At 45.9% G+C, this 15,590-nt stretch overlaps 1 protein-coding gene across 12 annotated transcripts in view; it reads left to right on the top strand.

Annotated features, from left to right (window-relative positions):
* The window catches only part of LOC110395440, a 79,422-nt gene that overhangs the window by 50,396 nt on the left and 13,436 nt on the right, over positions 1–15,590 (top strand). For all 12 annotated transcript variants that reach the window (XM_021389832.1, XM_021389835.1, XM_021389833.1 and 9 more), the window contains 7 exons: positions 6,044–6,156; positions 6,722–6,866; positions 8,409–8,522; positions 9,045–9,189; positions 10,129–10,277; positions 10,769–10,908; positions 12,356–12,485. In XM_021389832.1, the coding sequence (XP_021245507.1) occupies positions 6,044–6,156; positions 6,722–6,866; positions 8,409–8,522; positions 9,045–9,189; positions 10,129–10,277; positions 10,769–10,908; positions 12,356–12,477 (928 nt within the window). In that variant the 3' untranslated portion in view covers positions 12,478–12,485. The remainder of the gene's footprint in view (positions 1–6,043; positions 6,157–6,721; positions 6,867–8,408; positions 8,523–9,044; positions 9,190–10,128; positions 10,278–10,768; positions 10,909–12,355; positions 12,486–15,590) is intronic.

Below are 15,590 nucleotides of genomic sequence, written 5' to 3' on the forward strand. Positions count from 1 at the left end.
AAGTGTATAAAGAGGCTGAAAAATGGAGGTTGAATATCAAGGCTGAAAAGGTGAGGCTGTTTTGGAGTATATGAAGTGGAAGCAGAATAATAGGGAATGAAAAAGGAGGCTGAATAAGCAAGGCTGAAAAATAATGTAAAGAAAATAGAAGCTGGGAAACGGAGGCCTGTTTTATTATTATTTTTATTTTATTTTTATTAGAAGGAAGGAGATGTGGTTGTTGTATGGAATGATGAGAAGTGACATGGGGGAGAAGATGGATGTGAAAGGATTAGGGAGATGGGAAAGAGGGTAAATGGACTCACGTAGTGGTATAGATGTAAGAACACTGGTCCGAGGGACCGCTGTCTAAAACTTGCCACAGGAATCTTCCAACCCCTGCACTGGGGCAGCCAAAAGCTGTGTAGTGTGTGGGCAAGATTTTTTTTCCCCCACCCTGGTACACAGAAAGCCAACAGCTTTCAGAATGCATTGGCTTTGTCAGTGTCTCATATGGTCAAAATGTGTTTTGTGCTGAGGTTTTTAATAGAAATACTGATATTGGTGTAAGTCGAAATACATGACTGAAGACAAGAAAAACATGGGAGGGGCATGTATTGATTGCTGCAGAGCACTCCATGTTTCCCACAAGTGACAGAACAAAGAGCAACCTGAAACTCTAGAGGTAAGGTGACAAGATGAGGAGGAGCTGGAGCTGTGAAACATCCAGATAAGGACAAGTAGACCCAAGAATTTGAGGGGTGGGGCAAGACAGGCACTACAGCACAGTATCTGCTGTGAAAGTCTATAAAAGAGACCTCAAGAAATCAGTCGGGAGTTCCCAGTCAGGAGCAGCCTAGGAAATGCAGTGAGTGTGATGGTGCTGTCTTATGTGCTTCTTGCTGTACTAAAGCGATCCTGGCCAGACCACTTCGAAGAGATGCCTGTGAGTATTTGAATGGAAGGGTGGGAGTAGATAGAATCAACTTACTAGCTTTATTTTTTATTTGTTTAAGGAAAAACTGCCTTTCCCCACTCTCAAGTCTTGCAGTGAATTTTTGTCATGCTGGTTGCCTATGGTGGTAGAACTAAATGTTCCAGTTCTGCTAATGGTTCATGTAGGAGGTGGAATATATCCACGTGATGGCATTTTATATGTGTATTTCTGTTGTCTTTCAAAAAAGATTCAGATAACTAGGTTGCAAAACTACTATTTGGAAGGAGTATTACTGGCGAAGTCAAGCACTGGACTGCCACAAATAGAAGCTGTCTGTTGAGGCTGCCCACTGCCCTCTTGGAAGGCATGCTGCTTCCACCAAGATGTTTGTCATGTTCCCTGCTCTCTAGATAGTTGGCGTAAGAGGCCCGTTGCTTGCTTGTTCTTACTTCCCCCAGTCTGCCGAGGTGCCCTGCTGCCGATGGGTGGATCTGCTGCATTCTGCAGTAATAAAAAGCAGATGATTTTCCTTCTTAAAGTACCCAAAGGGGGTTACTAACGCAGATCCTCTTCACAGTGTGCCCATCCTGGTGCACACAGTCAAATCCGGTCCCTTCCAGCATTACAGAAGGGCTAATCCCTGCCACTGGAGACACCCAGATTAACCCATGGTGGGATTAGGATGTTTGAGCTGTTGCTAGAAGATTAGTATATTTGGTTCTCAATATTTGCAGAACTTGCCCTAAAAATTACTTCGAAATAGGACTTCTGGGTTGGCAAGAAAGTTTGGAAAAGTCTGGATTGAAAGCAAGTCGGCTGTAAAGATTAAACTGGGGTGGGAGTGAGCTGAATGCATCTGAGATTTAAACCTTTCACTGTTGATGGGGACAAAAGGCACTTTTGTGTTGTGAGCTTCCCATAGGCTGGTTTATTCTGAGTCGCTTGGCTGGAAGCGAATGGAACTGCTCTCCTGGCACTGGCTTTATTCAATCATTGGGCTGATCTCCTGATAAGAGATAAATACCCCTGTCCTAGATAACATTAGTCTTTGTGGTGAGGAAAAGTGCCTGCTAAGTGGCTTGTCTGGTGCTTTGCTTTCTGGAGCTCCCTGCTAATGACATTGTGTGGCATTAAGTGGGTGAGCTGCCCAAAAATGAACTTGTCTCAATTCCTCCACAATGCAAAATGAGGTTATTTTCAGGACAGGGCCTCTGCAGTGGTACTTGTAGTTAGGAAGTGATTCGCTCCCTCTTTCTGTGCTCTGCACTGGGACTTGGGCTGTCTGTGCTCATCACATTTTATTTCAGCTGCTAGCAGGAGTATTCATGTTTAAAAGGGAACTTCCTCTTGTCAGCAGGGCATTAAATCCAATGCCAAATCTGCTTGTGCCTGCTCTGTGCCCTGTAAATGCTTACATGCGTTTCTAGTGCGTGGGGGAGTGACAGCTGAGTGCGGTCCCGTTGCAACCATTCCACATGAACTGGAATTTCACCTACCACCAATATTTGCCCACAAAACCACGTCCCTCAGTGCCGCATCTCCACGGTTCTTGGATGCCTCCAGGGACAGTGACTCCACCACCTCCCTAGGCAGCCTGTCCCAGTGCCTCACCACTCTTTCAGAGAAAAATTTATTCCTAATATCCAACCTGAACCTCCCCTGGTGCAACTTGAGGCCATCACATCTAGTCCAACCATGCTTCCTTCTGTCTGTAAGTATGTGTGTGAACAGCTCTTTCTTAGCTGGTGCGTGTGTAATGGCATTTATCACACTTGCCTGACAATATCCCTCTTCCTCCAGAGTCTGACAGGGATTATCAGTTGAAACCCAGGTGGAAAGAGGAGCTCTAACAGATCTCCCAGTGAAGCTACACCAGGAAGGTAAAGCCTTTCTGTAAAGGCTTGCTTTGAGTCTGGTAGTGTGGTACCTTAGAGCTGCAGCTGTACTGAGAATTCCCTCTTCTGGGAATGCTGTGCAGCCTGGTGAAGCAGCAGTTGTTCAGTTTTAACTCATGCATTTATAAACATTAAGCACATTCCTCTGCACTTTAAAAACATACTTTGGGGGATATCTGTAGAGCGGCATGACAGAATAACTCTGAATATTTTATCCAAGACCTGTATTGCAATTTCTTCTAGAGAAATAACTCTTCGAAACCCAGAATATGGGTCTGTAGTTTGTGCCTTGCTTACTGTGGCAGGAGGACAAGGCTACTGCTATGATGGCACCACTTCCATCTGTCACTGAAACTCAGTAAATGCATTATGTAGTAACCAACAGGAACATGGGACAGCAAATTCCACACATGGAAGTTGTCCTGGATTCATATTAATACGAATCTAACTGATCAGCTGCACCTTAGCAACACGTGTAAGGTAAAGTTGACTGTGTTGTATAGAACTCCAACTGTTCACTGGATGAAAACGGATTGCCTGACATCATGCTGGGGTGATTTGGTCTATCTGATGAGTAGAAGTGTGTGTATATACGTAACATATGCTTTTCTGATCAGTGTGTATTCTCTGAATTGAATCATACCGAAGCTGCTGGTTTCATCATCAGAATACCTTCAGAGGGTGGACCTCAGACCTACACTGATAACGTAGGGTAGCAGCGCTGGCTGGATGCCTGGTCTTTCCCAAAGCTAACTCCATGCACGCCCATATTCTTGTGTTTATTTTTCCCCTGCCACCCAAAAAAAAAAACAAGGAATCCCAAGCAGGATTCATTGTATACCCGATGATATTGCCTCTAAATGAGTGAGAATGTGTACCTCAATGCTAGGGGTTACTTTACTCATTGCCCTTAAAGTTGGTACTGGGGAATCTACTGCTGAACTGCCTGCTTGGTAGATGCTATAGTCGCACAAGAGAAATGGTGTTCAGATAGTGAAGCACATCTTCAGTTGGCAACAGGGAGAAAAGGGGATGTGAGGTGACTGCAGCCCTGTAGGAGATGGAGATGCAAGTAGAGGTGAATTGGCCAGCACAGCTCGCTCTGTTCCTGGGGAACTGGCTGCAGTGGGAGCCTTTTCTGTGTTTGCTCACATACATTTTTGTTTGCAATATGCCTTAAACCAATATCTGCATGGAGTAAATTTAAAATCTAAAAAGACAGGAGTACTATACATGCTTGAGGTGCAAGAGAAATTATTCACGTATATACAATGCTTAGCACTGCAGAATGCTCCCTGAGTGCTGAGTCTGGGCAGGAGCTGAGCTTGCTGCTCCTTCAGTGGATCCAGGCCTTGCTACAAGTTATATGTTCAGTTTCTTAGAACCCAACTCCAGGCTGTTTTTGTATGTTTTCTTTCAGCCACCCCTGCATGTATTCCTGCTCCCTCCCTCCCAAGAGTGTAATTTTTTTTTTTTTTTTTTTGAGCCCTGATGTTTTTATTTCTCCCTTGTGGAAGCACAGAGCAGGACACCGAGCGCAGGCGCTCATTAGCTTCTGTCTGTCATCCAGTTTGCAACGTGCATTGCTTGGGCTGTTATAAAAGGCCCTTGTTAAGTAATTGTATTTCTCTTGCATAAGCGTTTGCTTTCAGGAAGCTGCAGCCAGTCGGAGGCTGCAACTCACAGAAAGCATTCCTAACCACTGTGATTTTTGAAAATAACGCACCGGTACCACTCTGCTGGAAGTGCTGTGAAACCTCTGTAGATAGGCTCGAGCAGCGGAGACCCCAGCACCCGTGGTGGCTGAGCTGCAGCAGTAAGGCACTGCCAAAACACTCTGCGCTGAGCGGATCGTCGTGAGTAATGTTTCTGATCCTTCTAAAGGGCATTTGTGGCTGGTCATTGCCAGCCATACATTAGAGGGAGGCAGGAGGTGAGAGATGGGCAGTGAAACTATGGACTGGTGTTAAAATAACGCTTTCCTCCTAGACTTCCGTAAGCAAGCACACGTTTCTCTGAAGCCGTGTAATCAAGTCTCTCCCAAATATGCTAATAAAAAAGAAATGTGGTGCCAAATTCAATTACAGAACTGTCAGGAGTATGCAGACTTGGCCAGGCAGTGAGATGGAAGGGCCATCCAGCCCTGTATACTGGCTCGGTGTCCGACAATCAACGTTCAAGGGAAAAAAATAGAGGTTAGGGCAAGCATGCAGTGTTATTACCTCTACTACATTTTCCGAGCTTTCAGAAATCTGCACATTAGGTTTTCCTGAGTCAGAAAACATATAGTTGGTACTACAAATGGGTTTTTCTTCTCAGAATTTGCGTGTTCAGCATAATTCTGTTAAAGACAATGAGTTGTTTGGGGGTTTGTCTGGCATAAATCTCATCTGGATTTGATTTCCTGAGTTAAGTGAGCTCTGCAGCGTAAGATTTTAATGAAAATGACTGGCCTATTTTCTGTTTAGATGGAACTGGTAGGAAAAGCATGCGTGGATTTAGCAGAGAACTGTCTCCCACTAAATTTCCTCTCCCGCTTCCTTTTGCTGTATCTGGATGCAGCTAACCCACAAAGAAAGCCCAGAACTGTAAAGCCATCCACTGAAGTGGGAACTGGAATTTGTGAGTTAGATGCTGAGCAGCTGGGAATGGCTCCATTGTTATTTCTGCCAACCCTAGGAGGCACTGAAGTGTCTCTGTGTAGAAAAGGCTGCTCAAGTGCTGGGCTGTGAGGGGAAATAAAGCTATTGCCCATACTGTGGGTGCGTGTACACATAGTTTTGCAAGTGGCATGGAACTTTTCCTTGATATAACTAATGGAGATCACTTGGGAGAGCTCGAGTCACTACTTACAAACCTTGAAAGATGTAGTACATAGAATTTACAATCTATGAAGTTCCTAAGGCCTGCTATAACATTTGAATTGTTTTTATAGCCAGTTGATGAGTAGGTAATTCATATAGAGCCACTAAGGTTGGAAAAGACCACTAAGATCATCATGTCCAACCACCAACCCATCCCCACCATGCCCACTGACCATGTCCCTCAGTGCCACATCTCCATGGTTCTTGAACACTGCTGTGAGAAGAAGTGAAAATGCCACCAACAGAAGTCAGCAGCTAAAACTGGGAAAGTTACAGCATCATTTCTTGTTCTAAAACAAACTCTGAATCAGAGAACAAAATGAAGCATGCATTGTTATATCCAAACAAAATCTCCAAATTTTTTTCAGGATAAAAATGGACTCTATGCCCAAGCTGAAGATTTTTGTGATGTTGCTATCCCTGGCTTCTTTCACAGTCATGGTGATAATGAATGCTGGAAATGCCACTGGGCTTTTCAAAGGTAATGCAAGCAAATAGTCTTTGTTCAGAGAGATGAGTCCTGTGCATTGCATCGCTTTCTGATGCCTTAGATCAGTTTCACTTCTCTAAGCCATCAGAGCCTCTTCCAGTCCCTTGAAATCAGAGCAAATGGTCTGGATCTATCTCTTGGTGAAGGTCTGTTTTTACAAATGCTGCACTTGTATCTCTGGTAGAAGCTTTCCAGGTCCTGGTGCTGTGGGTTTATAGAGGATGGTGCTTGGTTTGCATGCTGTGGAGCTCAGTCTGCCGGAAATAGGTGCTGTGCTTCTCTCTGGATTTTTCATGCAACTGGCTTTTCTGGTTCTGCACAAGAGAAAGGTGCTCAGTGTTTCCCAAAAGGGATAGTGATCCTGTAATGGGTTTTTAAAGGGAAGCCAATTGCAGCATGCGGTTTGTTTTCAACCGGGGCATCCTCTCATCTCTCTTGGATCTATTGAGGAGTGTGTGGGCTAAGCCTTGAGGAAGATTGCAGGTTGAGAAAATCAAGTCTTTGCCCATCCTTAGTATGTAATAACACATTAGCCTGCAATAACGTTCACCACCAGGTCTGTTCCGGACAACCCCTGGCAACATCTCGGAGAAGTACAGCACTGACTTCACCCCGGCCGGCTGGACTTTCCTCATCTGGAATGTCATCTATGCCTGGCAGCTCGCGTGGCTCCTGTATGCGCTGTCAGGGATCTGTCGGAGGTACTTTCCCTGCCCATGGCACAAATGGTGGGGGGTGGCACTTCCCTTCTGCAGCACAGTCTGTTACTCCCTTTCTGGGGTTTCTGGTTAGTGCAAAACCACTGCTATTCTTCTTGGCTTGACACGCTGAAGCTCTGGACCTTGTTTTAGGTTCAGCATCCAAAACATAGAAGCAGTTTGGAGGTCTGTATGGACTACTTGGTAATCTGTCCACACAAAGCAAGTAAACAGTTCTGTGAGGGCTGGCTTCTACTGGTTCATGTGATCTGACAGTTATCCAGCAGCTACTTTGTAGAGACTGTCATTTCATTTGTAGTTATTTTTCATTTTTTCAAAATAAAAAAAAAATATTTTCTCAAGTACTGGCTGGGAACATCCTTTTTCACATCCTTGTGGAAAAGGAGACAATAGAAGCTGGCAGAAACAGTCTTTAGATTTTTTTAAAATTTTATTATTATTCATTAAGAGGAAAGGAAAGTGGCAGTTGCGTGGAATGGTGAGAACTGAGGCTGGGAAGTGGATGCATGAGCAAGGATGAAAGGTATGGGTAAGAGGATGAACACACTCATATATCAGAGAGAACACTGCCTAAAATCTTTCACAGTATGAGAAATTTTTCAACCTGAAGCCCTAGAGGTAAGGTGACAAGATGAGGAGGCTGGCTTGGGTTGGAAGGGACCCCAAGGATCACTGAGTTCCAGAATATCTAGATAAAGATAGTGAGCATTTAGATGGAAGGGTAGGAGTAGGTAGAATCAACTTATTGGCTTTATTTTTTTTTTAAAGGAAAATTGCCTTTTCCATCTTTAAATTCTTGCAGTGAATATTTGTTACACTGATTGCCTATGTTGGTAGAGCTAAATGTTCCATTTCTGTTAATGGCTCACGTAGGAGGTGATATATGTCCATGTGATGGCATTTTATATATGTATTTCAGTTACCTTTTTAAAAAAAATCAGATAACTAGATTGCAAAATTAATGTATTAATGGCAAAGACAAGCACTGGACTGCCTCAAATGGAAGCTGTCTGCTTAGGCTGCCCACTGCCCTCTTGGAAGGAATGCTGCTTCCACCAAAATGTTTGTCATGTTTCCCACTCTCCAGATACTCAGCGTAAGAGGCCTGTTGCCTGGCTGGGAGCTGCATTCAGTGCTGTCAGGTGCAGGTGATGCTGCTGAATTTCAGCATATGAAGTGCTGAAAAAAAAAATGCTATAAGGAAAATTGGGCCACCAGAGTTACAAAGCAGGCTTCTGAAGGAGAAGTTCTTGATGGCCTCTATTCTACCACCATAAAATATGCTCTTATTGCAATCCAGGTGCATTTTCTTTTTCCCTATCCCACCTGTCCCTGCTCCTGACCATGCTGGGGGGCCATGTGGGCTCTGCAGCGTGTGCAGGCAGCAGTGGGCACAAATCTGTTTCTGCGGGACTGCCATCAGAACAAGGGGCTGCCTGTGTGCCTGTGGTCTGTTGTCAGGGAGCTGTGGAAAAAGAAGTGCTTGTGGAGGGTTCTGATGGGGTACCTTCTCTTTCCATACAGAAACGAACTTGGATGTGTCTACATGAAGCCAGACTTTCTGCCAATACCTTTTTATGTGGCGTGGATTCTGAATAATGGCCTCAATGTTGGATGGCTGTTTCTATGGGACAGAGAGTAAGCCATGTTTTTGTTACAGCAGCTTTCTAACCCTATGTTGGGACTGCCCCACTAGTGAAACTTTTGCCAAGGCCTGCCCAAAAGCTACCCTTTATAAACATTTTGCATTTTTGCAATATTTTTCATCTTGTCCAATATGTAGATGGGTAATTGAAGTTTTATCTTTCTTCACAATTGCTGTTCTTCAGTATTTTGTCCCACAGGTAGGACGAGAGCTATGACAGCTTTCATAAATACAGTTAAGCTCATTGCCTTGGATTGTTTTCATCATCATGCTGGCATGAAGGGCTTATAATAGCACCACTGTCAAGAGATGAAGAAATCAGCTGCAGTGAGGAAATAATAACTTAATGATTAGGAGTAAAACAGTATGTCAAAATAAGGCCTACACATAGTGATTACCTTTATTAAAGGCTTGATTAACTTAAATTCAGTGAAGGCCAAACACTAAAGCTATGAATTAAGGCATTGTGACACCACTGAAAAAATGCATTGTATGCTGTGTGTTTTTTGTCCTAGATACCTCCTCCCAGCCCTGCTGTTGCTGGCAGCCCTCACTTTTACTACAGGTGCTGCTCTCTTCATCTCACACAGAGCCTTGAGTATCCATTCCACGTGGTTCATGAAGGGTCACCAAGCTGATCTCTGGCTCATCCGGATCCTAGTAGGTGGCATTTAGGAAACTGTACTGTTAGTAAGTGCTTAAAAAACTGTGCAGTGCTGAAGGTTCCAGGAATTAAAGATTCAATGGCAGGAGAGAGGTGAGCGAACATTTCTGCACTGGCTTTAACTTGCAGGTGTACAAAGGCTTAATTGCTCCTCAGTTTCCTATCGGTCATCACAGGAAAGAAATGGAGCAGTTATATCCCCCTCACTTCTCCAGCTGCTACAGAGTGAAGCTTTCAGTGAAGTGTCCTCTGAAGTGTGTGGTAGGGAGAGGAGTATTTTTTTTGCAGAGGAAGAAGCGGGGAACTGCCATTGTGAAGGGTGACTTCTGTCATCGTAGCTAATAGAGATGTCCCCTGTATCTGGCAACCAAACGTTACATATTTCTTACATAAGGGGAAGTGCGTGTTGTTCAGGGTTTCAAATGCAGCTACCTTTCTAGAGTTTTAGCAAATTCTAGAGGAAAGTAAGTTTTCTGTTCTCTTTGAAGAGAGTGGGTGTTCATGCTCAGCAAACTGCAGAGAGAGAAGACAGCCATGCTCCATCACTTCTCAGTTCCACCCTGTGACCTGGCTCAGATCTGCTGCCCTAGACCCTTCCTGCCCCATCCAGCAAACCTCATGCTGCAGTCCTTCCCCTGGCTGCTGTTGTGTGCTTCTTGGTTCTTCCGCTTGTCACTGGTATTGCTCAGGGAGAAATGGGTCAGCTGAAGAAGCATGTCCAAGGAGCTGGGAGGGTTGTCAGTGGAGCTGCAAAGCTGGGCGTCCATGTGTAAAAAGTTCCTGCTGGAAATGTCTCTGTCTCTTGACACAAACTGGGGATGGGCGCTATTCTGTCCACCCTTGCATTTCTGTTCATGAGATGCAAGCAAGACAAAGGGAATTGGAAGTAGTGTTCCCCGTCCTCCCTCATGTCCTCTTGCTGTACTGTCTGGCAGGTGCAGAATGGGCTGGCGCTCTACGCCACATGGACCACCATTGCCACTCTGCTGAACTTTGCCGTTGTGTTGATCTACAAGTGGGATGTGTCCAACGAGACAGCAACCACTGCCTCTCTGAGCATCCTTGCTCTCATTCTCATCATGTGGTGAGCAACCTCCTGAATTCGCACTGGGCCTAGAAGAGCTCTTCTACCTCTAACGTATTACAAACAGATTGGACCGTCTGTCCCTCTCAAAGAACAAAAACTTCCACTAAAAACCAACTTTGATTCTGTTGTCTTGCCGTAGTATATTCTGTGAGATATTACGCTGGGCAAAAAAAATCCATTTTCCATGGCCATGCAGCTTCTTGGAAGAAGCCAAGAGGTTTTTTTACGTGTTGAATTTAAGATTCTCTCTTATACCCCTCCGCTTGCGGACAACTTGCATCTAACATGGGTTTATTTTTCCCTATGTTTACTCTAGATAATTTTTTAATAATCTTCTTATGAATTTTAGTAAACAAATAACTTTGGACTCTAGTCCATGCCTGGAAGAAAGCATTCTTAATCTGACTCTTATCTTAAGCTTTTTATGGGGAAAAAAATCCAACAAAACAAACATACAGCGTGGTCATTTTTTTTTTTTTCTCCACAAGGTTTTGTCAGGAAAACTTCTTTCTTGATAAATACGTCCGTTATAACCTCACGATCTACCCAGTGGTCATAATAGCTCTGACTGGCAGCATGTGCAAGGACTTCTCAGCCTCCTCCCCAACCACCAACGGCATTTTTATAGGTGAGTCTTTCATAAGTGTTGGAAGCAGTCCGAAAGAAGTCCAGTAGACATTTCCAGAGCTCTCCTGTTTATATTAGAGGCAGAAAGAAATGAACAAAAAATCCCAACAGAACATAGTGACTTATTAGAAGGTATTTCATCTTGTAAACTAGAGAGTGGAGCGGGGTGCTTCCCTTTGCGATTGAAATTATTGCCTGTGAACCTCGGGGTTGGAATCAAACCTGGTGTTGCCTCCTGTTCGCTTCCCCGTGCAATAAATTTGCCCTGTGATCATCCATTTGTGCTGTCCCAGAGAAGCTTGCCAGCCCTGTGAGCTTTTGGTCCTCTGCTGGTAGCTCTCTGCCCTCTGACACAAGGCAGGTATGTGGAAGACAGGGCTGGGTTGAAGCCTGTGGGCTTTTCTTGCTTTGTATCACTTGTGATTATGGAGCAGTGCTTTAATTTCTGACCCAAGGAGGAGCTATATCTGAATTCTACAGTGCAAAGCCCTGCACATGCTCCCTCCTATGCAGAGCCCAGGCTAGCCTTGACAAGTTTGGCCAGGGTTATTTGGTTGCTGTAGGCCACTGTAGCTGAGCTGGATGTAGTCATACATTGTAAAAAGGCTTAAGCTGTACGCATGCTGTACAGCCAACAGCATGGCAAAAGCTATGTCATTATGAGTAGTTATATGCTGGCATGAAAGAGACGGAGGTGTGCAAACCCTGTCTTGCTGAAGCAATTCAAGATTCCCATTCCCACCACTGGATCAGCAGAAGGGTGCATATTGCTACCCTTCAGTCCTCCCAGTGGCTGAAGCCAGTTCCTGGGCTTGCACTGCCAGCATCGCAGCCACCTTGATACGTGTTCCCCTTCTGCTGTATGGGCAGGGTGTGCAGCTGGGAGTCAGGAGTTGCCTAGAAGCACCCAGCAGGACTGAGCAGAGCTTGTCTGCCAAAGCCACGAGTCCATTGATGCCTGCCCTAGTGATTTGGCCATCTGCAACGTGGAGGCGTGTAAGCTCTGGCAGACAGCTCTGTTCCTGCAGTAGGTGCTTCTCCTGCCTTTATACCAGCAAACTTTAATTCTTAGTGGTTCAGCTTGTTTGGCTGGTAGGACAAGAATGTGCTTTTCCCGAACTGGTGCCTGATTCTTTATATAGTTCAACTATTCTTGGACTGTTTTGTTAATGTCATGTGCTTTTATGCCCATGCCCATAAGATCTCCCCCTTCTAGTCCTGCCTTGACCTGGAAGCATTGGGCATGTTACTGGTTATCAGTCAAAATGAACCCTTTGCCTTGCCCCACAGCAACCCCTTGACGTTAACGGGGTGTAATGGCTCCTGGACAGAGGCCTTTGGGTTTGCTCTGGCCCTTTCCCTGAATGCCTGCTGTCTGGGGAGCTAGAAAATGCAAGAAGTGCTGCTGTTCTCTCACATGCTAACCTATTTCTTTGTATCTTTTCCAGTGGTACTGCTGGCACTGACTTGTTTCATCTTTGCTGTTCGGCTGGGGTTAGTCATACGGAAACACAGTAACGAACAGCTGGAAGCACCAGCACCACCACAGCCATCAAGCACAGTGGCCTGAGACCTCTGGTATGGTGATGCTACAGCAGATGCTTTAAGAGGGAGAAATAAGAATCGAACATCCTGCATCCACTGGTCCTTCCTTCCAGTCACAATTGCCTTTTTTTACTGTTTTTCTCTATTTTCTTTATATTCTGAATTAGCATGGCTCATGCCTGCAATCTGTCCTCCTCCCCTATTCTCTGAGCTCAACTATTTGCAGCCCCACCTCAGACCTGCACCCTCTTCTGTTTGTTTTGCTCTGGACCAGTGAAGGAAGAGGCCCTTTGGATGAGCAGCTCTGTATAACTTTGTGATGACAGAGCTGCTCCTCCCAGTGTGAGCAGGGCTGTCAGCAAATGCTTGGCACAGGGAGCTGCCTGCACCCTTTCCTGGGAGCTATGGTGGGCAAGGGGAGGAGGGATGGCTGAATACTTCTGACACAACTGCAAGTCTTTGGCCGATTTCAGGTTGCTCTAGCTCTAGAAACTGCCTATATGTTCACTTCTCAGCACTCAGTATGATTTCCGTGCCTCTGCCTTGGTTTTCCTTCTGACTTTCCTATTGAAGTTTGTCGCTGTGTCGGAGCTTCCATCAGTGCACCCACGGTAATGGCAGATCTGTGCTGCCCCTGCTCCTCCTTTCAGACAGGGACGGTCTGCTTGATGTGGGAGCAGTGGGTTGCTTTTCCTGAGCTGTGCCCAGCTGATGGGTGCCACGTGCAGGAGAGTGCTTCACAGCCCTTCTGATGGGAGATCAGCCATCTACACACCACGATAGCTGATGGAGGGTGAAGCCTGCTGCTTCACAGAACACTTTGTATTTTCTGAACTGGGTAGAGTGAGTTCATCCTGGATCAGTGCTTTGTAATGTGGTTTCACCACTGTGGGCTTGCTTTAGGACCAGAGTGTCAGACTCTATCTGCTGTGCCTGCTAGATTTGATGGTGCATTGCTGGTGTCTGGAAAGCATTCCTGGAGGATTGGTGCTTTGAAATGCTGAACCTCATGCAGTACTATTACATAGGCGCATTCTTCTAAAATGACATGTTATTGTTTACATTTAATGAAGAACAAAGTCTGTATTATGTGGTTCTTGTCATTCCATCACATCTTGTTTTCTAATAAAGCAGCTACTGCCATCACTTTTCATGCAAGCACAGAATCATTAAGGTTGGAAAAGACCTCTAAGATCACCTAGTCCAGCTACCCCCCCTTCCCTACCATGCCCACTGACCATGTTCCTCAGTGCCACATCTCTACCTTCCAATAACTCTGCATGAAGGTGCAAGTAAATGACTTTTAGAACCTGTGCTTAAATAGAAGCCAGGCCCTCTGCTTTTGCATGTGTTCTGTGATTGACCTGCACCTGTGTCTCCAGGGCTTGGTGCAGATCTGCTCCCTGCACTTCCAGCTGACTGTAATAGGCTTGGGCAGCCCTTCAGGATGGCACAGAGCAGCAGCTTGGAGATGCATATGCCCCATTCTTGCATCCACTTTGCTGTGTGTGGCACAGAGCTGGGACGCTGTCCCTTATCTCATCCTCTTGCCTTCAAAACGAGCTGCGAGGAGCTCCTCACTCCTTGTTCTAAGTGCTCTAGCACTGTGTTCATCTTGTGTGGACCTCCCTGCGAGGAATCCCCTGACAACTGCCCCGAAGTGCAGATGCTGAGCGAGCCCCTGGCCTGGCCCCATGCAAACAAGCTGCTGGCTCCAAGCCCCCTTCCAGCACCATTCCCCAGAGCTGGGGTAGGCAGACATTCCCACAGCACGGTGCTCCCTGCCAGTATTGGGAAAAGCGGCTTTCCTTGCATCCGTGGCAGGAACAGGAGCCTAAAAATATCATCACCCTGCCTGCCCCTTTCCTTTTAGCTGTGGGGAGAGCAGGACCGAAAACTAGCAGTGTGAGACTCCCCTTCCCGTTTGCAAAGTGCTATTTTTAAAGGCCATTTCTTTCTGAAATGCCTTGTTTCCATTTGTTTTCTAGAACCAGAAATACCAATGATGTGTGCTTTCCCCCACAACAGATCGCTCTTCCAACAAAGCTGCATTTCACGAAGCCACAAGCCTGCCAACTTTTTAGCAAAAATAATCTGCCCAGCCTTTGTTTCCATGAGCAATTATGGGATTGGGGTGAATTTTACTGGATTTAAAATTTCTTGGAAAGCTGGTGGCATTAAGAACCCAAAGCCTGAAAAATTGGGTTTGTTTCTAAAACCGTTAATTCCGAGCCCTGGCAAGAGCCCGTGTGTCTCTCTTAACCCAGTGCAGGACACAAACTGGAATAAAACAAAATTAAATTGAGACTGCCAAGGAGAAGAAATAGAGCCATAGAATAGGCTCATAGAATTGTTACCTTTGGAAAGGAGCACTAAGCACACCAAGTCGAACCTCAGCCCACCCCCACCGTGCTCACTGACCGTGTCCCACAGTGCCACATCTCCTCGGTTCAGGGACACCTCCAGGGACAGTGACCTCCCCACTCCCTGGGCAGCCTGTGCCAGTGTCTCTCTGCTCTTTCAGAGGGGAACAGGAGCAACCTCTCCGGGAGCACAGTGAAGATCTTTGGATGAAAGCGCCAGAGATGTACAGTGCCGATGAAAGGGATACGCACCCTATGCTATGCATGCAGTCTAAACACGCTTGGGCCATCCCAAGCCCTTTGAAAACTGTTAGATGTTTTAAAGCTAAATATTTATTTTATCTGCGCAGAGCGGGGACGGGCCCGTGTCGGGAGATTAGCGAGGCTCCTTTTGCCAAAGGCATCTCGGCACAGAGTCACAGGCTCAGACTCAACTCACGCATGTGCTGAACATGTGGGAAAATGATGCTGAAAGAGCCTGGGGTCCTGACCCTGCTCTCAGCAGAGCCCCGGCGACAGGCAGCGGCAGGCAGCAGCCCCATGAGCGTGCCATGGGCTCCCCCTGCACGCTTCTCCTCCAAGCCCTGAGCATCCACACAGGAAAGCTGTGTGCTTTCTTGCCTCTGGGAAGAAATGAGCTTGAGGATGCTTGCCTGGTATTTAACCAAAGCAGAAAAGACTTTGCTTGCTTGGGATGGGACCAGTTGGGAGTGCAGGAAGTGATGGTGGCATGATCTAGTGACTTAGGTTCTCTTGATGTTGTCCTAACAGCTTA

Source organism: Numida meleagris, chromosome 3 (assembly GCF_002078875.1).
Source record: "Numida meleagris isolate 19003 breed g44 Domestic line chromosome 3, NumMel1.0, whole genome shotgun sequence".
Lineage (NCBI taxonomy): Eukaryota > Metazoa > Chordata > Aves > Galliformes > Numididae > Numida > Numida meleagris.